At 53.3% G+C, this 21,331-nt stretch overlaps 8 protein-coding genes across 8 annotated transcripts; 3 read left to right on the top strand and 5 right to left on the bottom strand.

Moving 5' to 3' along the window:
• Window positions 1–31: 31 nt before the first annotated feature.
• On the bottom strand, window positions 32–2,101 carry LTS14_004723 (uncharacterized protein; the record flags this gene model as incomplete). The annotated part of the gene is made up of 1 exon (XM_064837423.1): window positions 32–2,101. The coding sequence occupies one exon, from the start codon at window positions 2,099–2,101 to the stop codon at window positions 32–34; it is 2,070 nt and encodes a 689-aa protein (XP_064694746.1).
• Window positions 2,102–2,194: 93 nt separating this feature from the next.
• Window positions 2,195–3,157, top strand: PEP12 (SNAP receptor; the record flags this gene model as incomplete). Its single annotated transcript, XM_064837422.1, has 2 exons — window positions 2,195–2,202; window positions 2,350–3,157. The coding sequence occupies 2 exons, from the start codon at window positions 2,195–2,197 to the stop codon at window positions 3,155–3,157; spliced, it is 816 nt and encodes a 271-aa protein (XP_064694745.1).
• Window positions 3,158–4,524: 1,367 nt separating this feature from the next.
• LTS14_004721 (uncharacterized protein) lies at window positions 4,525–5,467 on the bottom strand (the record flags this gene model as incomplete). Its single annotated transcript, XM_064837421.1, has 3 exons — window positions 4,525–4,778; window positions 4,878–5,331; window positions 5,399–5,467. 3 exons carry the CDS (start codon window positions 5,465–5,467, stop codon window positions 4,525–4,527), a joined length of 777 nt encoding a protein of 258 aa, XP_064694744.1.
• A 405-nt stretch (window positions 5,468–5,872) lies between these two features.
• LTS14_004720 (uncharacterized protein) lies at window positions 5,873–10,002 on the bottom strand (the record flags this gene model as incomplete). Its single annotated transcript, XM_064837420.1, has 6 exons — window positions 5,873–6,343; window positions 6,398–6,832; window positions 6,897–7,079; window positions 7,131–7,672; window positions 8,382–9,514; window positions 9,569–10,002. The coding sequence occupies 6 exons, from the start codon at window positions 10,000–10,002 to the stop codon at window positions 5,873–5,875; spliced, it is 3,198 nt and encodes a 1,065-aa protein (XP_064694743.1).
• A 559-nt stretch (window positions 10,003–10,561) lies between these two features.
• On the top strand, window positions 10,562–11,725 carry DRE2 (electron carrier; the record flags this gene model as incomplete). The annotated part of the gene is made up of 2 exons (XM_064837419.1): window positions 10,562–11,369; window positions 11,427–11,725. 2 exons carry the CDS (start codon window positions 10,562–10,564, stop codon window positions 11,723–11,725), a joined length of 1,107 nt encoding a protein of 368 aa, XP_064694742.1.
• Window positions 11,726–12,052: 327 nt separating this feature from the next.
• Window positions 12,053–16,204, top strand: LTS14_004718 (uncharacterized protein; the record flags this gene model as incomplete). Its single annotated transcript, XM_064837418.1, has 1 exon — window positions 12,053–16,204. One exon carries the CDS (start codon window positions 12,053–12,055, stop codon window positions 16,202–16,204), a length of 4,152 nt encoding a protein of 1,383 aa, XP_064694741.1.
• Window positions 16,205–17,046: 842 nt separating this feature from the next.
• On the bottom strand, window positions 17,047–17,969 carry LTS14_004717 (uncharacterized protein; the record flags this gene model as incomplete). The annotated part of the gene is made up of 4 exons (XM_064837417.1): window positions 17,047–17,075; window positions 17,128–17,206; window positions 17,261–17,867; window positions 17,920–17,969. The coding sequence occupies 4 exons, from the start codon at window positions 17,967–17,969 to the stop codon at window positions 17,047–17,049; spliced, it is 765 nt and encodes a 254-aa protein (XP_064694740.1).
• A 197-nt stretch (window positions 17,970–18,166) lies between these two features.
• Window positions 18,167–21,226, bottom strand: LTS14_004716 (uncharacterized protein; the record flags this gene model as incomplete). The annotated part of the gene is made up of 2 exons (XM_064837416.1): window positions 18,167–19,824; window positions 19,873–21,226. The coding sequence occupies 2 exons, from the start codon at window positions 21,224–21,226 to the stop codon at window positions 18,167–18,169; spliced, it is 3,012 nt and encodes a 1,003-aa protein (XP_064694739.1).
• Between the last annotated feature and the right edge of the window lie 105 nt (window positions 21,227–21,331).

Here is a 21,331-nt window from a genome sequence, read left to right as displayed (position 1 = left end):
AATCACACAAACCCAATAAACCCGCACCCCCTCATCTCTTCCCCTCCTCCTGCTGATCCGTCATCTCTTTCCGCTTCCCCACCGCAACCGCCTCCCTCGCCCCCCTCAACTCCGCCCGTGAAATTCCCAACTGTCCCGCAAACTCCCCAAACCCCAACACCAACTCCTCCAATCCCAAGCACAAACCCTCCATCACTTCCCTCACCCCCTCCAACCCCAACCCGGAACCGCCCTTCGCATCCCCACCACCACCCCATAAATCCCGCTCCCGTTCATCAAACAGCACATCGCTCCAATGCGGCCGTAGCGTCGCGATGAAATTCCGTATAGACAAGATAACAGCCGTGTATGTCCTCAGGATTTGGGGGAGAGATTTCGCCACGAGGCCAAAGGGATCTTCCCTCAGACTCGCCGTCGCTAAACCCACTAGTGCGCGCGAGGCATGGAGAATGTTCGCACCGTTGCTATAGGGCACCCCTAAGACCACGGCTCGGACTTGGGAGCCGAAGGTTCGGCGCAAGGGTTCGCCGGCGGGGCTGCGGAGGAATTGGAGGATGTATTGCTGGAGATTTCCCTGCAGGCCTGAAGGGCTGAGGGTTTGGGATGCGTGGGTGCGCTCGAGGCTGTAGGTGAGGGCTTGCCGGCTGAGTTGGACCATGGGGTTTGTTTGGGCGGGACTCTGGCCGAGGGAGCGGGCGAGGGCGCCGACGGTGTTGGTTGGATCTTGTTTTCCAGCTGGTTGTTGGAGGATGGCGCGGTCGTTGTGGACTTGTTGTTGGGCGATTTTGGGTAGACCGTGGCTTTTCTGCTGCTGTGAAGCGACGAGTTGTTGCTGCTGTTGACGCTGGAGGTCGGCGGCGGACATCTTGTTCTGGTATTCCGTTGGTTCCTGGGAGCGCTGGATGCGGGTGGAGATTGCGATGATCTCGTCGAGGCAGTGGGTGCTGATTTGAGACCAGCTTGAGCCGCCGACCCGGTCGACTTCGGCGAAGATGCTTTTTCTTCGCGTCTCGTACCAGGTGACGATGAGGTGGAGCTCCCAGAAGGCAAAGGAGCGCGGGATGTCTTTCTTCGCTTTCAAGCCTCTTATAAGACTGCCGTTCGGGTCGGCGCTCTTGCTTATGACGCGGCCGCCGGCGTCTTTGATCTCGGCTGTTAGGGTTTGGCCTCGTTTCAAGGGTAATTGGGCGACGTAGATGCTGAAGATGGCGTTGCTGATTTCCCATAAGGCGATGAGCATTGTGATGGAGGTGCCGGCTTGCCAGAAGAGTTGCATGGGCCCGCTGATCGCCGAGGGGCCGTCGTTACCGGGTAGTTCGCGGCCTAGCATTAGTTTTGCGACGGGATAGGCTAGCCAGTTCCAGACGGTGTGGCGCACGATGAAGAGGTAGACGACGGCGCTGAAGATGCTGCCGGGAAAGGAGAGCTTCACGAGCCGGCCAGCGAGGGGTTGTGCTTGGAGCATGAGTAGTGTCAAGGGTCCAGGGATCTGCGACTCCGCCGTCTGCTTGCTCTCCCTAGCCTCCGTCTCCTCGATTGCTACCATATCATAGTCTCGCCAAAGGTGCAAGACAGCCTGCGCAATAGCAAGCAGGATGTAGACACTCCTGAGGGCCACCGGGTTCTCATTCACCTTCGGCCTCTCATAGCTCCTGCCATAATCGATCCAGCCCAGATTCGCCTCTTTCGTCCTACTCCAGATGTAGACCTCTCCATAAAACCAGGCGCTGAAGACGTACCAGAAGACAGTCGCCCAGGCTCTTGTATCAAGGACCTTCTGAACCACCGTCTCCAGTCCGCTGGTCGTCGTTCGCTCTCCGATATGCATATTCATTACACGGATGATGAAGACTGCAAGAGCGGGTATGAAGAGCAGAAAGGTACGTAGACCTGTCAGGCCAAGCGGTAGAAGCTTCCATAGTAATTTGTGTGAGGGGGAGAAGAGGACGGCGTAGATGTAGCATTGTCCTAGCACCAGCAGGGCGGCATGGGTGAAGCGTCGATGTAGGAGGGGTGTGAGGAAGTTCTTGTAGGATGGCGCCGTTGGGTTGGATGGCGGCCGGGTTTGGGTGGTGGTTGAGGTCGAGGTCATCGTCGCCATGTCAGTAACATCATAGAAGGTCAGTGGGAGTTTTGTGTTGGACATGCGAACGATACAACACTCATTGCATGTGAAGTAAACACATAGTGCGGAATGCCTCCGTACGTCCTTTGGCCATGCGCATCGCCGCATCGCCGCATCGCCGCATCTCCCAAGGCATCATCATTCACATAATATCCTCTCAAAGACTCAAAGACTCAAAGACATCTTCCCAACCAATCCTCAATCAAAATGTCCTTCGCCGACAGCTCCAACCTCGAATCGCAACCGACGACCTACCGCCGCTCCGACGACCCCGAATACGCCGACGACCCAGACTTCCAAAACTACACCACCCAACTCAGCGACAAACTCTTCAGCCTCACCTCGAGCATCTCCAAACTCTCCAACCAAATCGCCCTACTAGGCACCCGCCGCGAAACCGACCGGGTCCGGGAACGCGTCACCGAACTCCTCGAGAGCACGAGCGAGGGCTTCAAGGACATCGGCGAGGGTTTGCGGAAAGTGAATAGTTGGCACGATGTCGGGCCGAGCCAGAAGTACACCCAGGGAAAACTGAACCAGGAGTTCAAGGCGTCCTTGACCGAGTTTCAGGGTTTGCAGCGGCAGGCGTTGGAGAAGCAGCGGGCCACTGCTTCGGCTGCCAAGGCGGCGTTGGATTCTGATCCGAGTAATACTGAAGGCACGGCTACTACGGATCAAGGACAGCAGAGTCAGGCGCAATTGCAGCAACCACGCTTAGCCGACCAATCCGAGGTCGATTTCCAGGAATCGTTGATTATAGAACGCGAATCCGAGATCCGCAACATCGAGCAGAGCGTCGGGGAACTGAATGAGTTGTTCCGTGATGTGGCGCACATGGTTCATGAACAGGGGGGGCAATTGGATCTGATCGATGCGAATGTGGTGCAAACACGGGATGATACGCAGAATGCGGATGGGCAGTTACGGACCGCGTCGAGACATCAGAGGAGCGCGAGGGGGAAGGCGTGTTGTTTGTTGGTGATTTTGGTCGTGGTGTTGACGATTATCATTCTGGCCGCGGTGTTGGGGTGATGGGATGGGCTGTGGGATGGTAGGGTTTTTGGTATGGCGCGTTGTTGTATGTTGAGGTGGGTAGGGATGGGTAGACGAGGTATGAAGGACTGCATGTGTACATATCTATTAATCCATCCCATAATACCTGCCCTCCCCCAAAACCCACCCGACCCAGCGAAAGCGACCAGGAAGCGAAACACGAGGTTCCGCCCATCCTTTCCCTCCACCCCCCCTGGCTACCGACCTCGTGGATACGAGGACATCCGAGCCCATCATCCAGCCCCTCGACCGGATCCTTCCCAGATACCCGTAGAGATCGCAACAGACTACGTAGCCACACACACCAAGCCAACGCAGAATGATGTACAGCCGTTGGACTGCCAGCTGCAGGATCCCACCACGATGCAGCCGCCGCAGACGTGCTCGACGGGACCTAGATATGCCTCGTTAGGATCAATTCTCGAGATGGCTTGTCGGCGCAGTCGCCCGTTTGAGCGAGCACTAGATGGAGCTGTGTGTGAGATGAAAAAGGTGAGATCGAAAACGAAAGCTGATTTCGAAAAATGAGCGGTAGAAGAAGGGGAAGGGTCGAGGAGGTCGGGACGCCCAGGGTCGAGGAGGTCGGGAAGCCCGCGGCCGACGTCTTGAGGAATGAAATGAAAGCTAACGCATACAATGTTGACTTGCGAGAAGCGGAAGGAAAAGGGACTGCCGCTTTTACGCCCCTGTGTTTGTTGTTGTGCGCCCTCAAACAAGCACACAAACAATCCCCACACAGACATTACTGCCGCCGCACCCTTCGTTCCTTGAAAGGTAACATGCACCAGCCTGAGACCATGCACGTTTCGCAGACCCGGTTGACTGGACCTAAGTAACGAACAAACACTCTGTGTTAGCCTAGCTGTCCGAGTCCCGTGGATTTTCGTGGTTGTGTAGTGCAGTGATCAGACGCCGGTTGGGTGGGAAGTGTGTGTTTAGACGCCGACGCAAGTGGTGCCCATGCAGATTGTGCTCTGACATTCCTGGCTTCCACTGAAGGGGACTCCAGCAGGTGGCGAGGACGACGCAGCTGCCGCAGATGTACTCGAGGGGCCCTAAGGAGAGACACCAAGTCGCAGCATTAGCCTTTCCATTTCCGTGGCGGTTGGTGGGTACATGTATATATGTATGTATGTATCTCTTGGGCTGGTAGACTTTTAAACCCCGATGCAGTTTATGAGCAGGCAGATGGTTTTCTGGCACACTCGGCCGCCGTTGAAGTGGATGGTGCAGCTTCCTAGGACGGCACAGACGCCGCAGATATGGTTGGGGACTGGGGCCTAGAGGGACGGGAGAGCCTCGTTAGCCTTTTGTTTCGGGCTTGTGTTTTTGCTTTCGAATGTCCGCTAGTTGGGGACGCAGGCGAAGAAGACGCAAATTCGGCTGCCGCAGGGTTCTGGCTTGGTGGCCAAGGTGCAGCTACTAACGACGAGGTAGACGTCACAATTGGACTCGCGGAGGGCCTTGTAGGAGGTAGAGTGGTCCTTGCCAGTTGTACAGTGAGTCTGCAGATCATTTGTAGCAGGTCCTTGGGCCGATCCAGTAGTCCTGAGCCGGGTAGAGATATGCGGTCCGAGGATGAGACCAGATAGATAGCAGTCTAGAAGAGGGAATATATTTCGGCAAAGGAGTAAGAGATGCAGAAGACGACAAACCAGAGCGAGCAAGACAAGGACTTTCAAGAGAATGTTAGACTTACCAGCAATCTTCTCCTCCGCCACCAGCGAACTGTCGCCCTCGACCTTGCCACTGTCAATCAGGATCTTAGAGACCCCACCCGTTACAACACTCCCACCGTTCTTCTCAGCCAACGGCTGATACGTCAAGCTCCCATCCTCGAAACCCTCAATCAAGTCCGCAGCACCTGTCAAAGACTCCTTAAGAGCGGCCTTATCGACTTGGAGGTCAGGAAAGACGCTCTCAGCCATGACATCGAGTGGGCTACCCGGAGCCAAGGTGGCGATCTGGGCGCGGGAGACGTGCTCGATGACGATGCTGTGGCCGTTGACGCGATCGATGCGGATGGTGCCGTTGTGGAGGTCGCTGAGTTCGTAGAAGTCTTGGGTTGTGTTGATCAAGGGGGCGGAGGCGTTGAGGAAGTGGGTCCAGCCGGTCACTTCGGAGAGGCCAGTAGTGGGATGGTGAAGAGGCGGCTGGGCTTTGGTGTTAGCGTCGGGGAAAATGGGATTTGATAATATGAAGGTGTGAGTCATGACTTACAGTGGCGAGTGCGTGGATGAAGTCGACCGTGATGGCGAGGACGAAGAGGGGGACGTTGAGGAGGACCATGATAGCGACTTTGTGATGAACTGGTTGTGGGTTGTGTTGGGGTATTTTTTTTGATGGATGATTGATGCCGGTGTTAGTGGAGGCTTTAGGAATGCTCGAGAATTTTTGTTCGTAGAGATATTTGTTTGGAGGACGAGATATGACTTATGTACCTTTCGAGGAAGCTTCAAGGCGGACACGTGCTTGTATGACGAATTGATAAACAACAGGGACCTGCAGTGAGTGGTAATTGATTATTCACCGTAAGATGCGGCTGTGTTGTCAGGACGTTGCGCCGTGTTCACCCGGTAAGTACTCACGTGCACATCGAATCTGGTCATGCTTCCACTCAGGGGCGACTAGACCTTCGAGCGTGACACTCTCGCAGAGTTGCAACTGGACACCATTCACCTCCAGCCGCATGTCTCACGTCAAGTCCTGCCATCTAGCACCTCCCCTCAGCTCGCCATCCCATGTCTTCACGCCGCCCGGCCCTTCAACCTCCTTGATGTACCCCGTCTCGCACTTGTCGAACCTCACGCGCTCTTGCTCGACTTCGTAGAAAAGATCGTACTTTTCATCCAGAGCAGCGTGTAAGTCCTTGACACTGCCATCTGGATGGAGGACTTCCCAGGGGTGAGTACACTGCCGACCCTTGCATAGTTTCAAGACCACCAGCAGAGTGTCGAGACGAGCGATGATACGTGAAAGAGTGGCAGGATTTGATGATAGCGTGAGCGAACTGTTGGCTGTGAAGGAGCTCAGGAGACTAACGTTCGGGAAATCGTCAGGCGTCGCGAAATGCAATTTATCCGTAGCTTCATGGCTGCTGCCGTTGAAGGTGAAGAGTGTGGAGTGACCGAGTTGGTAGAGGTTGTGCATTTCATACATGTCGTTCTAGGAGGACATGGTGGTCAGCAAGAATCAATTTCTGGTCGACTCAGTACTCACCGTCAGGTCGTATAGCTCATGCTCGCCACTACACCACACAGTATACAGAAAGGAGTAGTCGTTTCCAGCCAGGCGTAGAGCTTTATAAGTATGATTAGGATATAGCACGCTTCCATAATTACCCTCTGACATTATGATGCCCCACATCTCTACATCCATGTGCTCAGATTGTACGGTATCGTTGTGCTCGTCGAAGTCCTCGTAAGTGAGTGGTACAGGCTGGCCGTCAAAATCACCCACTACAGTCCCTGACGGCAATTCGGCATGGGCAAGCTTCATGATAGTGGGTGCCAGGTCGATATGGGATGAATAGATCGAGGTGATGCCATTCAATACTCCTGGACCACGAATGAAGAGTGGTATGTTGACGTCCTCTCGAAAGGCGCACTGCTTGCCTGGCTGTAGCCGATGTTGGCCGATGTGGTAGCCATTGTCCTGCATTATGTTCAGTATTGAAACACAAGCCTGTATGCTGGTCTTTGACTTGAGCTAAACGTACAGTAGTGTAGATCACGAAGCTGTCGTCCAAAATCTCAGCCTTGCTCATCCGGGTCACAACACCGTCGACCATCTCGTCCACGGCTTGGAGTGATTGTAACCTTCGTCTGTAATGGATGTCGTTGGAGTCAACATTTGTGGAGTTCTGCTTTGGAAGCCTCGAGATCCACGATACACCATTTGGCTGTGCCACGTTAGCATGTCCCGGGAGGATGATATTGGTGAGTGGGCATACCTCATCAGGATTAAAGTGTGGACTCCTTGGAACGACGACGTCCTCGAAAAGATGCTCGTGCCTTTGAGCAGACACAGGTGGCGACTGTACGACTGAATTCTCACTAAAGTTGCCATCGATGTGCTCGTTGAAGTGCACATTAGTATGCGGTGCAATGGGAGCTACCACAAGAAAGAAAGGTTTGCCATCCTGCTCAAAGCCTTTCAGCCCGTCTTGCAAAAAGCCATAGGCCTTCTCAGCAACGATATCGGTACTATATTGCCCCTCGTAGCTGACAGGATCGAAATGTGTCTCGCCTTCATTCCGTTGAAGTGTAGCATTGAGATACTCATATGTGAAAGGGTCAAGGAGGAATTCGGATGCGGTCCAGCCAGCGGCATGAGGAGAGTGGTAGTTGTCCACAGTCTGGGCATTGAAAAGCTTGCCGATGTAGTAGGTATCATAACCTGCTTCTTTCAGCCAGATAGGAAGGTACGCAGAATTGAAACCTTGGGAGGCGAACTTGGGGTACCCACCTGTGATGATCTGGATGAGCACAAAATCTGGCACGGAGTTTCCCTATCGATCATTTTGTCAGGATGACTGACCGTGAGGAGGATTGACGTCAGTCACATTGGTGTTATGTGCTGCCTTTCCAGTCCAGAGGCTTACGCGAGAAGGACAGCATAGAGCATTTGTGCAATGATGGTTCCGGAAGCTAAGGCCAGGCTGAGAGATATGCTCCATAAGTCGAGGCATGTATTGCCATGACTGCATCCATAAGTCCTGGTCATCGCTCAAGAAAAGGACGATATTAGGTTGCTTGCCAGAAGCTGGTGTCAGTGGTCGCTGCTCGTGAGGTGTCTGCGATGCATGGCTGAGTCCGCAGGAGACGGCGATCAGCCATAACCATATCGCTGGACGCATCTCAAGAAGTGTACAAAAGGAAAGAACATATTTGTGTTGCGAAGTGGACTTGTGGTGAAGCCAATGCCAACGCCAAGGCAAGAGCGATGTCGTAATTGCCGAAAGCGGACAATGTCCCAGAGACCCACTGGTTTGTGCAGGCTATATGACCTCCTTAGGACCATAGTCAAGTATCAAGAGATTGATGGAGCTTTTGTCAGCTGGCGGGACTGAGTTCGCAGGCTACTCATACTACGAATTGATGTTTGGTAGAGCCAGGTAGTGCTCGTAACAAACGAGAACGAGTCGTGACAAAGGACAATATTTGCACAGCAGCCACGATATCTGACGACTATCTCTACGCACATCCCTCGCCATTACTAGCACAGGCCGGCGTCTGACAGATGCCTGGAATCTTGCTCGCACCAACACCGACTAATCCATCAAAGTATGCCAAGATCGTGCTGATAGGCACCATATCCAGACGACCCAGCGAAGGATTGCTCGAGTTCATGATCTGACCTCCCCACAACACACGCAAGAAGTAACAGCCGTTCTTGCTATACAGCTCAAAGATAACTTCCGAGCCCATGCCTGGCCAGACCATTCGTTCGATCTGCAGAATAGCCAGCAGGCGAGAGATCGAGCCGTCGTGAGCTACGTTGTGTCTGTAGCGGATCTGTTGGGATGTGGCGTTCACACTAGACGGTCCTTGGCCCATGGCATGTCTCAGGTTCTGGGTGAGCTCAGCAATCCAGATGCCGTAGCTTCCCACGCTGGCAGGCAGGGACTGGTTGCTGTCGCGGTAGATAAAGCTGTACTCATACTCTCCTAGACGGAAGACCTCTTCAGCTTCGGCTTCGGTGACGCAGTCGGTTGTGTTGACGATGTTGCAAGGAAGCGGCTTGTTGTGGCATAGACGTGCACTTAGATTGTCAAAGTAGTGGTCGAAAGACATGTGCCACCCGCTTGCGTTTGGGTTAACGCCAGAGAGGGCATCCAGGCGAGTATACAGACTTGCTGCATCGTTGAGGTGAATCTTCCATGCTGGTGAGGAAGAGCCGGAACCATAAGAGCTGAATAAGCGACTAGCGGCTGTGCAGGTGTAGACTGGTTCAAGGGAGTCAATGCTGGCAGGCTGGATGAGGAGCGGAGTGTCCTTGCTGGCACGATTCGGGTACATGCCTGCGATGAGCATGCTAGCAACTTGTGAGGTAATGACGTTGTTTGTCACACGGTAAGAGACGAGGTTGGGATTATATTGCTCTGGGATGAAGCCGAGCATGCCACTGTAGACGGCCTTCAAATCCACGCCGTGCTGGTGGCTGTCGTCCAGTCCGCCACGAGTGATCTGTGGGAACTGACAGGTGCCATTGAAGCCTTCCGGAACGAGAGGATTGGAAGGTGATGTGTAGACCTGCCAGTAACTGCTCACCGAGCTGTTACCATACGGGTTGATGGGCTTACCGCCATAAAACAGACCCTCGTCAGAGCAATCCCTACGCGCCCTCCAATTAGCACATACCGCAGAGTGTATCATCAAATTCACTTACCATGCATAGCCCTCTGTTGGGAAGGTGTTGGCCGCATATGGGGTTCGCTTGTGGTGGCGATGGATGACCTCCACATATTCCAGCTTGTGACTGCTGTCATTGACCTTGGGATAGGTCTTGACATTCGTATGCGGCATGTTGCACCAGTCATAGGTATTGAGCGGGCCTTGGCTGGTGTTGAAGACGAAGCCATAAATGCCGGTACCATTGATCACTCCCGCCAGATCATTGATGTTGGACTTGACAGGAGCATGCCAGCTCAGATCCACAGTGGTGTTGCTGGCATTGCACGACGTCGCAGGCGGAGCAGAGCCATAGTATCCACCTTGTGCCTCGACAACAGCAGCAGACAGGTAGGATAATCCCGCGAACAGCGATGGGGTAGACTGGGAGTAGCGCATGATGGTTTGCACGGCGAGCTGGACAGTGACCATGCCGAGGAAAGAGAGGGCAACGACCTTATATGCTGGCAGCCGCAGACCTGTCGCTAGCGCAGGTCGCTGCATGAATGCTACATCGTATCGTCACCGGCAGTGGTTAAGGATGAGGAGAGCTTGGAGATCGATGGAGTTGATGGTGAGCTTCGAGGCACGTTTTGCTGCAGGTACATTGACAGGGGTCCATGCGTGCTTGCATTTCGGAACGCCATTGGCCTGAGCGGCTTCTTCGGCGTGGAGGTATTGCTGGGACGGACCACATCATGTAGAGGCTCACAGTAATTTGAGCATACGTCAGACGACGCTATCAGCTCACGATCGATCGCAAAATTATCTTTTGGGCAGTTTTCCTGACGGAGAAGTGCAGGCGAAATGTAATGTCTTTTCGCGCAAGAATCTAAGGCTAATCAGATCAAGATAAGATCCATCCCACCAATGCCGAGAACGGCGCGTGCTTTTTGGTGACTATGATTTGAAAGCAAACATTATCGTTGCCAGTCTTATTCGTCCACGATCCGACCCTCATCACCTCTCAAGTATTTCCACCACCATCGCCATGGCTCCAGCAGTGATGATAGACAATACGCCCGACTTTGAAATGCCCTCCGCACCAGCTCCCACCAAGTCCGTCTCAGGCCAACGGACACTCCTCCTCGCCCCGCCTTCAGTATCGTCCCATCCTCAGGCCCTTACCAATGTCGCTGCCGCCTACGACCGTAGTGCGACTGACATACAGATGCTCGATAGGCTCGCCATGGGTCTCGTCGCACTTCCCACGGCCACATACGATGTCGTACTCCTCCTTACAGACGTTGACGGGTCGCGCAGTGAAAGCTCACGATTACTGGATCGACAGGCGATGCAGAAATTGGTGGAGAGTATGAAGCCTGGCGGGAGGCTACGGTCACAGGATGGGAGCTTCGGCGGGGCGAATGCGTCGGAACAGACTGAGGCTATTCTGGCAGGACTGGCTGCTGGCGGAGGAGATGGGATGGTGAAGCCTGAGAGTGGTGGCGGCGCGCAGACCGTCACATTGAGCTTTGGTAAGAAGAAGAAGGCGAATGCAGCAGCTGTACCGCTGAACGCCACAGAAGCCTCGGTGACTGCGAAGAGGAAGAGTGAGGATATATCAAGTGGTAGCGCATCGCTGGTACAAGGCAATGGCAGTGTCGTAAGATCAACACCTGCTGGCGTAGGCTTCGTCGACGCGAATGACGACTTCGATGGTGGCTTCGATGATGGTAATGGCTATGATGAGGATGACGATATGGAGATACCAGATGATGCGGAGCTGGAGGCTGCCGGCCAGATCGATCCTGATACTCTATTAACAGAGGAGGATAGGATGAAGCCCATAATAATTCGTGAGTACCGCCTGATTGATCATAGGCCTGTTGGTACGCTGCTAACGCCCTTATTAGCCGATGCGTGCAAACCTAACACCAAGCGACGACGAGCTTGCAAAGACTGCACATGCGGTCTCGCTGAGCGCCTCGATGCCGAAGACAAAACGAAGCGCGTCAACGCCGACTCGAATCTTGCTAAGCTGTCTGCGACGGATCTCAACGAGGTCGACTTTACAGTCAAGGGCAAGGTTGGCTCGTGTGGTAACTGCGCTCTGGGCGATGCTTTCAGATGCGATGGTTGCCCGTACATCGGACTCCCTGCATTCAAGCCGGGAGAGGAGGTCAGGCTATTGAACAACGATGTGCAGCTGTAATTCATGATGGTATGATTGCTGGTGGCACATCTACGACTATAGCCTGCAGAAGACACGCTCGCTCCCTATTCGAATGAGCTACGAGTCCTTCTATAGAAACATGTATTAATTTATGATCCTACACGTCTGTCTCCCATTTCACGTCCGTTGACGAGCTCTTGGCTCTCTCTCGGTTAGGCGTTGTTTTACCAAAACCTTAAATGTTTAAGCAGCTCTCTCCGCATCCAGACACGCGAGAGTAAACATTCCATCAGCAACCAGATAATCCTTGTTCCCTCGTGCGTTTGTCGACAGCAGGACTGTACCGTGCTATAACAGACGGCGAGCATGTCGGCATCGCAGACACCGGAGCCGAGCACTGAGCGCACACTCAGGAGCACCACCGCACGCAACCCGCGACGAAGACAACGACAGAGTGATGCGGATAGTCTGAAGACGGCACCGAGGAGGAAAAGAAGCAAGCTCAGTGAGGAGACATATGCGCCGAGACCATCGATAGAGAGACCTGAAGAAGCGAATGAGGCAGTGCATAATGTGGTCGGTACTGGACACCCTCGAGGCAGCCGGGGCACGCGAGGTCGAGGCAGAAAAGAGAGCACACCTGTTTATGACCTAGACTTACCAGTGCGCGGCGGACGAAAGACTGGAACGCTCAAGCATCGGTCGTTGAAAGGCGATGGCGCGACAGTGTTGACACAGAACAAAATCTACAGTGCAAAGCTTCTGCCATCAACCCCGAAAGAGCTGCGAAAGGATGGCCTCAAGTATCGCGGGAGTATTTTGGCTCCGACGCAAACCTCGCATCAGCATCTGGCATTGGCTGTGACGCGCGAGAAGGCTTATGTCTGGGACTACAACGCACACACGACTGTCAGCAACGCTCGGGTGTTCGATGTGCCATTCCCGGCTAGAGCTAGCGAGACACTACCCTTCGGGGCTCTGGTGCCAGGGACAGCTGGTGCCGATGTTGGATTGGTGTTGATCTCTGCGACAAGCGGTAGAGTCACCTTCTTCGAGTCCATCGAGCGCGCAGCTTCTCTTGGTCTCTTTCAGGAACGAAGAGCTGGTGTCGAAGGGACCATCACTGGCTTCTCACTCACTGAGAGCGTCGTCGATGTGACGCCCGCGGAACATGCTGGCTTCATCCTTACACTTTCATCTGGCCGGATCGTACAGCTCACGTTACGTGACGCTCAAGGCAAGGCTAGGATCTTCACTCAACCTCTTCGCGCTGAAGACTCCAACATTGGTCTTTTTGGTAGTATCAAGGGCTGGTATGCTGGCTCCTGGAAGAGAGATGTCGCGGCTGTGCGGACAAGAGCTTTGGATACTAGAGGTCAGATGCAGGTTATGTCAGTGACGGAGCGCTGCGAGCTACAGATATGGGACGTGGACTGGACTGGACGATACGATTTCAAGGCTACAGTAGATTTCCGAGCAGCGTTGGCTGATGAGATGAAGAACTTCATGGCGGCAGAATTGCAGGGCAGCATAGACAGCTTGACTGCGCTCGACTTCGTTATTGCGGATAAGGAGCCAGCGGCTAAGGGCAACGAGATCGCAACGATCGGCGCTACACGGCCGGCACATCTCTGGCTGTTACTTTGCATGGGACCACCAAACAGTCGAGACTACTACCTTGCACAACTCTATATGGTTGCCGACGACATCAAGATCGCTCGTTTATCTAGCATCGAGAGCTATCGTGCTATAGCGACAACCGAGAGACCTAGGCTTTTGGTTCCAGGCCCTGGCCACACAGTGTACATTGCGTTTGGGGACGCTTTGGTTCTGGCAGCAGTACCAAGTCAAGACACCACGGACGACCCCAACGCACAATTGCACGAAGCATCGTATGTCGCACCTGATTCCTTCGAAGACGCTGTGTACCTGCAAGGCGACCGCAATCTTGCTGTACTCGATGCTGCCAGCGACGACTCGCGAAACGGCCATTCCTCTATTCTTGCATTTGTCAAGAGTGCCGGACTCGTGCGACTAACCGCGAATGACCCTAGTAGAGATGTGGAGCGCTCACGCATGCCTGTCAAGAGCAAGATCGAGCAGGCTGTATTCTTCGGCGCCATGCAAGAGAATATTCTAGACTTTACTCAGCGAACAGACAACGCGTACACAGCTGAAGAAGTCGAGGCTGCTGCTCTGGAGGTGAGCAATGAGATCCTGTGCTCGACTTCTGCATTCATATCGACATCGCCTACGGTAATGGATGCTCATCTAGACAACAAGGCCAAAGCATTGCGTGCACTTATCGCGCACATTCGCCGAAGCTGTCCGAGTCTGCCCTTGTCTGGATTATGGCGACTCTTATGGGACGCAGAGAAAGTTGCAGCTGCTCAAGCAATCTGGAAGGTCTACGAATCAAACAGACCCGCTGAGGCTGACAGGCCTCCAAATGCCTTGGATCGACTGTGCGAGTACTTTGAAGCTGTCAAGGACCGGAGTCAACGCGCCAATGCCGTTGACGAGGATCTCGTGCGTGCAACACTTATTTATGATCTTGCCAACATCGATACACTTTTGGTGCAAACACGGCGTATGCTCGAAGATCTAATGAAGAACAAATCAGACCCTCCCGAAGAAGTGTTGCAGTACGTTCTCGAGATTGGTGAGGTCTGGGCGACAGCTCTTGGGACCGTATACGCCTTCCGTGCTGAGAATGCACATGTCTATGGTATCGAGGCCAATTTCGTGGGAGATGGTGTTCTCAGCAAAAGCTCGGATTATGCAGGGCTTCCTGGCTTCTGGACCTCCTCCGACGATATGCTTCGCTGCAGTCGCAGGATACCGACTTACTCCCGCGATCTGGCGAAGAGTCACTACGAGACCGACGTAGTACCTTCAGATCTCATCAAGCAGGTCACAGACGCCAATCCGGGCCTCATACACATCTGTTGCTTGGCATGCCAGGAGCGCATCAAGTTTATGGCTGCGCGACCGTCACAGCTAGACCAACAGGCTGCACAGGATTTGCAGCAGTCCTACGACCATGAACGTCATGTACAATTCAGGGCCTTGGCTAGCATCGGTGCTGCTGAAGCAGGCATGCAACTGGCTGAGAAGTATAGAGACATGCAGACTTTGACGGAATTGGTAGTCGGCGAAACACAATACTATGAAGACGAGCTCGAAGCAAATCCTCACATGACTGTCGCGGAGCGCGAGGTCTGCGACGAGATGATGAACCAGATGATTGAACGCATTGGACGGTACTTCGACAAATTCGGTGAGGAATGGGCGAACGCTTTCTTCGACGAGGCGCTTTCGGGCAGTCGTGCGGGCGAGATGCTCGGCGAGGCGCAGGAGAAGTGGAAACAGGCGCTGACTAGATATCTGCGCGCTGATCCTAGTCGTGCCAAGATCTGCTGGATCAACGATATCACCACTGTCGAGGACTATACTCAAGCTGGCGTCGTGCTTAACGATATGGCTGTGGAGCGAGAGACGGACATGTGGGCTAAGAAGGTCGAAGCTAGTATGAGTAAGCTTGCTCTCCTCGCTGCACAAGAGGGCCTTAGCCAGCTGGATCAAAGTTTAGAGGCGGCAGTCGCTCAGCCAGAGCGCGAGTTGCGTATCGTGGACATTCAAGCCAGACTGTACGGTCACGTGGCCTCTCAAGGCACGAATGCACTGGATAAGGAAGCCGAGATCAAACTGGTGATGGAGACTCTAGGCAATGACTCGTTTAGACTCTCCTCGCTCCAATACTTGCTGCGAACGCTCGTCGAACGTGTGCTACAGCACGAAGTTCTCAGCCTGGACGAGCTCATCGACGCTTTGACTCTGATGAATACACTCATCCTAGATGACCACGAACGACCAGACACCAACCTCGACGGTGCCGAATTCTTCCTCGCATTGCAAGCCCTCGACGCCGCAGCATCAACGCTAGAACAGTCCCATTTCGAACTCTTACTTCAATTGATCTGGAAGCGGTGCTACACGCACGACGACTGGAAACCCATCATCGCTGCTCATAAGAAGAAAGGCAATGCTGAGAGCCAGGCAATGCTGCGTGACACTGCCGCTTGGCTTACAATCCACAGTCTTCACGACAAAGCCCTCCTCGCGCAATCGGACTGCAACATCCGAATTCTTGAGCCATCAGAGTGTTTGGACGCCGGATGCAGAGCTGAACATCTCGCTCATCGTTTCTCTGACCGCGACTTGCTGGATCCGATCTTGGCGGACAATGTGATGCAAGATGAGACACTGCAGAATTTGGTCGCCGACCATGCGCTGGACGACTGGATCAAAAAATGTGAAGCGGATGCTAAGAGCGCGGTTGAGGCGGATACGGAGGAAAAGGCATATTGGAATGAGAAGGAGCGCGAGCTCGCGAAAGATGTTGGGACGGCAGGGAAGAAGGTTGCTAAGGCGAATGGGCATGTCAATGGCGTTTTTAAGAAGGCTGGCCAGGCTGAGCAGGCTATGGATGGGGATGGCGATGTCAGTATGGGTTAGTTTTAGCACGGTGTCTAAGGGGTTGTACGATTGCGAGAACTGGGAGATATAGAAGCAGGCTGGTTGGCCAATGTGTAATCCTGCTTCGGCTAGTGTATGATCGATAGATTGCTGGTCAGGGCATGTCAAGAGCCCAGGGCTCCGTACTTGTCGTTGTACGAGACAAGGAAGTCCTAAGCTCTCTCTCTTTACCAACCGAGCCACTTCAAATATGCCATACCGTAGACCATTCACGATCCACTGTATCTCCGTTGGCCTCGGGCATCAGCTTCGTAGCTCGACCTGGACTAGACATAGAGTTCCCGAAAGACTCATCATGCTTGACCAATCTATCCTGTTTAGGGCGTCCTTTTGACTATGGTTTTTTTGACCATTTTCTTCCTTCGCTTGCCTTGGTAGCTGTAGGCTGGACGGTCGTCATGAAATCTGAATTCTGCTTCTCTTGATGGAGTGGGTGATGGAGTTGCTGGCGAATCTTGTATGCGCGTCGACAGCGAGCTCGACGTCCTGAACCATCGGCGTCCGCGCAAGATCAATTCCGTGATGGACTTCTAAGTCGTGCGGCTCATATTGGATGACAATTATCTTGTTCTGAGTTAGACTGTCCAGCTGATGATTCGCAAGACAAGGCTGTGTTTATGGCTTCGTTAAGGATGTTGTGAGGGCAATTGTCAGGTGTCCAGCAATCTGGATAATTTGATAGAGACGATGAAGACTAAAGATATCAGGAACTAGCATAGTGCTTGTCGTGTTCAAAGGCGAGACCCATTCGGCAAACAGCGACGAAGAAAGAAGAGAGAGCATCAGAACTAGGACTTTCTGGATAGCTGCGTGAAGGGTAGCTACAGATGTTGTATCGCCAGGCCAGAGTCTGTATCAGTGTCAGTACGGTCGACATCTTGGTCCGACTGTTTCTAACATACCAACGTGAATGTTCTGCCCAGTAATCGAAGTGTTCTTGGCTAACATGATATAGGCATCTGCACAATCTCCAAGTTCGGTCTAGCACTCTGTCAGTCAATGCGTATGGTGACGTTCTGTAGGGACATCATATACCTCCTTCTTGAGTGCAGCGGCGTCTTTGAGACCTGCTATCCTCTCAGGTCCGTACAGATTGCCCCAATCAGTCAGAAGAAGGCCGGGTAACACAGCATTAATGCGAGCCTTCTCGCCGCAAACCTTAGCCAGGCACTTCATGAGGTGGACTTGTGCAGCCTTCGTGACAGAGTAGGCCATACTGCTTCCGCCAAGGGACTTTGCAGCGATCGAAGACGTGATGATGAAGAACCCTCCTTCAGCGTTCTTGTTGAAGGTTGGCAATGCTTCCTTGGCAAGTGCATGCATGCCTTTGACATTCACTGCGTAACATTTATCCCACTCTTCCTCAGTCATGGCGTCGAGATCATTGAAGTTCGTGAACTTGGTCCAGCCAGCGTTGCCCACGATGCCTTCGATGCTGCCGAAAGCCTTGATCGTTTCGTGTATGCAATTTCGGCAGTCTGCCATAACGCCACAGTCGCCTTTGACGATCAGGGTCTTGACGTGATACGACGATTCGATCTCCTTCGCGAGATCCTTAGCTGGCGACTCGTTGTTTGCATAATTGATAGCTATATTGCATCCTTCCGCCGCGAATCGTCGAGATATCTCTGCTCCCAGGCCACTATCTGGCTTTCAGTATGCTGAATCCACCCGTCATATCTGATTTGACTGACCGGGAGCCTCCTGTGACGAGTACGTTCCTATCTTTAAGTTTGTAAGGCATGTTGTTCTCTGTCAGATTATGATACACTGCTTATGCTTTGAAGTCCTACGACCATATGACCCCGCCACCAGGTCCGTACGATTTCGATTTCGCCGAGGCGAGCGACATCGCACGGCTGCACCCGATGATGGATGCACAATAGCTTCTCATGAACCTCTTTCAAGCGCTGTGTTTGCAAACAGGGATCGGATATCGTCTCAGGAGAAGTTGAAGTCGAGATCGCCCAGTCCGCCACCCATGTCCAGGTCAGCGAAAATATCATCCTCCTGGTTGGACGTCCCCAGTGTCGACATGGTAGTATCCTGAACTGGCAGTTGCGACGATGCTTGCTGCTGAGCCAGGCTCATGTCCAGGTCAGCGAAGAAGTCTTGAGACTCGTCAACCTGCATAGCATTGATTCCAAGATTCGGTAGAGGCTGTAGGAGATTGACATCTAGTCCAACACCTGGGCCCAGCGCTGCAGTAAGATCAGCGTCGCTCAGGTTTATTGGCTCGTTGTGGCCTTCATCGGCATGAACGTCTAGTGGAGCCGCGGATGGGTCCGCCATACCAAGCTCCTGCATAATCTGATCTGTGGATTGCTGTACGGGCAGATTGACAGGCACTTCGAGCTGCTGGACTGCCAGTTGTGCTTCGACGCTACGACTGAGTTGTACAAGCGTGGTGGCGCGGACAGCGGGCATGTCCAAGAGTGCTTGTGTGTTGTTCACCAGCATGTGCAGCTGGTGTCGCAACGTAATGGAAGCAGTGTCGGGAGAGCTCAGCAAGCTGGTGGCAACGTCCAAAGATGCCGGCCGGTTGGCATACGGAATTTGCTGGATCTCAGTCGCAATCGATTCAAGAGCGTGACTCTCGCCATGTGTGCTTATCACCGCGTGCAGTATACGTGGATCGTAGTGCGGTGGTGGAGCTGGTGTAGTCTTCGCCGCCCACGTTGTCATGTCACGGACAATGGCCCGAAGGTGCATGTCCATGCTCTGTTCTTTAGCCCACTGATCGTAAGTGGACTTGCTGCTTTCTCCACACCTTGTAGTATCCGCACGCTGCCGGAGTAAAGTCAGCATGCCACTCGCGGCGGCTTTGTCTGGCCGTCTGCGTACAAGGTCCTCTAATGAGCATGCCAGTGGCTCAGCGACAATATCGAGCACAGCTTTATGCATTGTCTGTGTCTCGACCGCAGTGCTTGAGAGCCTTAGCAATTTGTCCAGGATCTGTAGCAGGATGTCCACGTCGTCGTGATCCTCCCAGGAATGCTCAGCAACCCATAGCAGGCCGACCACCAAGGAAGGTAGCAGGAACGGCTCTAACAGGAGCTCCAATCCACTCTTGAAAGTGGTGACTGGGAGTTGACCAAGGCGACATGCAAGGACGCTCTGCTCCAGAAGCGTAGGTACCAGGTTGTAGAATGCTTGTGGCGGACATCGCCGCATCACTTCGTCCCCTATGCCACCAGTCTCACCTTGATCATCAGTCGCAAAGAGACCGTCCAGCCATCTGCCAAGTTGCTGGCTCCGATCAGTATCAAGTTCAGATGAGGTCGTGCCAGATATCTGCCCATTCAGAAGGTGGGATAGTTCTTCATTTGCAACAAATCCGATGTCTCTGGTCTGCAGGCCATACCGATGCAGCACAGCAAGAGTAAACAGGAAGACAGCAGCATATTCCTCATACGCTGGAGTGAACTCGCTCTGGTCTTGGTCATGTACCCAATCATTGAGTACAGTACACAGAGGCAGGAGCAACATAGCAGGCTGCGTGTGTTGCAGCACTATGTCTATATCTGGGACTCGTTTCACCAATGCGTTGCATACAGTCTTCAATGACATCGTATCCTTATTGGCGCATAGGTTGCCAACTAAATCAACAATGCAAAGAGATATGGCTGCAGCGTTCCCATGCATACTTGGGAGTTCACGTACAAGTGACTCGAGTCGACCTATGTTATTCGTGCACTGACTCGTCAGGCCATCCTTGCTGTACTTAACAACTTTGGGTATTGTAGTCGAGATTCCTTGGACGACGGCATTGACAATTGATTCGGTGGCCACACCGTGCATTACGCAAGCGTGTAGAAAATCCAGTCTCGCACGGCGAAGCGTGTCGGTCGCGTCAGAAGAACCGGCACTGATGGGTGGTATCGGATCCATCGCCACAGCCAGAAAAGCGTTCTGAATGCATACCTCGATTGTTCCGTGACCGGTGAAGGTAGCTAGCATTGAGAGCAGCACAGGCAGCTTGTTACAGATGAACGACCTAATAAGGAGTACCTCGTGAGGTTGGCCGCCGCGCACTAAGTGGCTCGTGAGCACATCGAAAGCGGCATGTATGAGCTGCAATGTCAGTGACTGGTTATCGCCGGTGTATCGATTCTGCAGGTAGCTGAGCACTGCGAGATCATCTGTCATGGGTCTGGCGTACAGGCAGGCGTGAAGCCAGATGTAGAGACCTGCTCTGGAAGGCGAGGGAGTAATTGTGATGTCCTGCGAGATGTATTGTAGGATGAATTCGGGGCTGACCACCGGACGCCCACTCGCGTCTGTATCAACGAAAGGTGGAATCGCTGTCATTGCGGCCAAACGACCACTGAATTGCGAATGCATTGGCTGTAGGACTTGAGCATCAAAGTTCTGCATTCCTCGTACCACAATGGGTCGCCTTTTCTCCCACCATGGTTGCGCGGTCACTTGTCTGAAGCTAGCTTGACCGAATATGGCTATGGTGAGAGAAGCTAATGTCTCGTACATGCTGAACAAGTGCACATCCAGAGGATCAAGGCCAGCACTTTCGACCTGGCGATTGTATTGGTGTTCGCTAATAACAAGCAGCCATTTCACAATAGCCTGTACGGTCTTGTACAGCTGCACTCTCGTGACTGTCATGTTCTGGGCCATGTGAATTTCCGCCAGAAGATTGAACATACGCTCCTCGCAGCTGGGAAGGCCAGACGCCACAGCATTATGTTCGCTTCCAAGTCGAGACTCGAGAATGGTGGTACGTGCCAGTAGCGCAGACAAGATATCGCTAGTACTGATGTATCTCTCATCGAGAAATAATCTAGTATAACGGAACAGGAGAGGATCGTCGGCAGCACCTCCGCGAGCTCGAAAACTGAGCAAGAGTCCCGCTATGGCGTCGCCGGGTATGCTATACGATCGCTTGAGCTCGGCCAGAGGATGCTTCAAGAGCTCGGAAGCCACTCGCTTCCTGAAAGCTGCGGCGAAAGCATTGTGCCAATTTTGCGATGCTATGCTCTCCATGAAAGGCACGTTGGGAGTGGCAGCGCAATGCCACGGTCTCGCTCTCAGGAAAACGCAGGCGATGGCATGGGCTTATACGTCGCTTTGTGGTAGTAGCACGGATGC

This window comes from Recurvomyces mirabilis (assembly GCF_035927965.1).
Source record: "Recurvomyces mirabilis strain CCFEE 5264 chromosome Unknown scaffold_11, whole genome shotgun sequence".
NCBI lineage: Eukaryota > Fungi > Ascomycota > Dothideomycetes > Mycosphaerellales > Teratosphaeriaceae > Recurvomyces > Recurvomyces mirabilis.
Note: the sequence above shows the minus strand (reverse complement) of the source record. Positions and strands in the feature narration are given on the sequence as shown.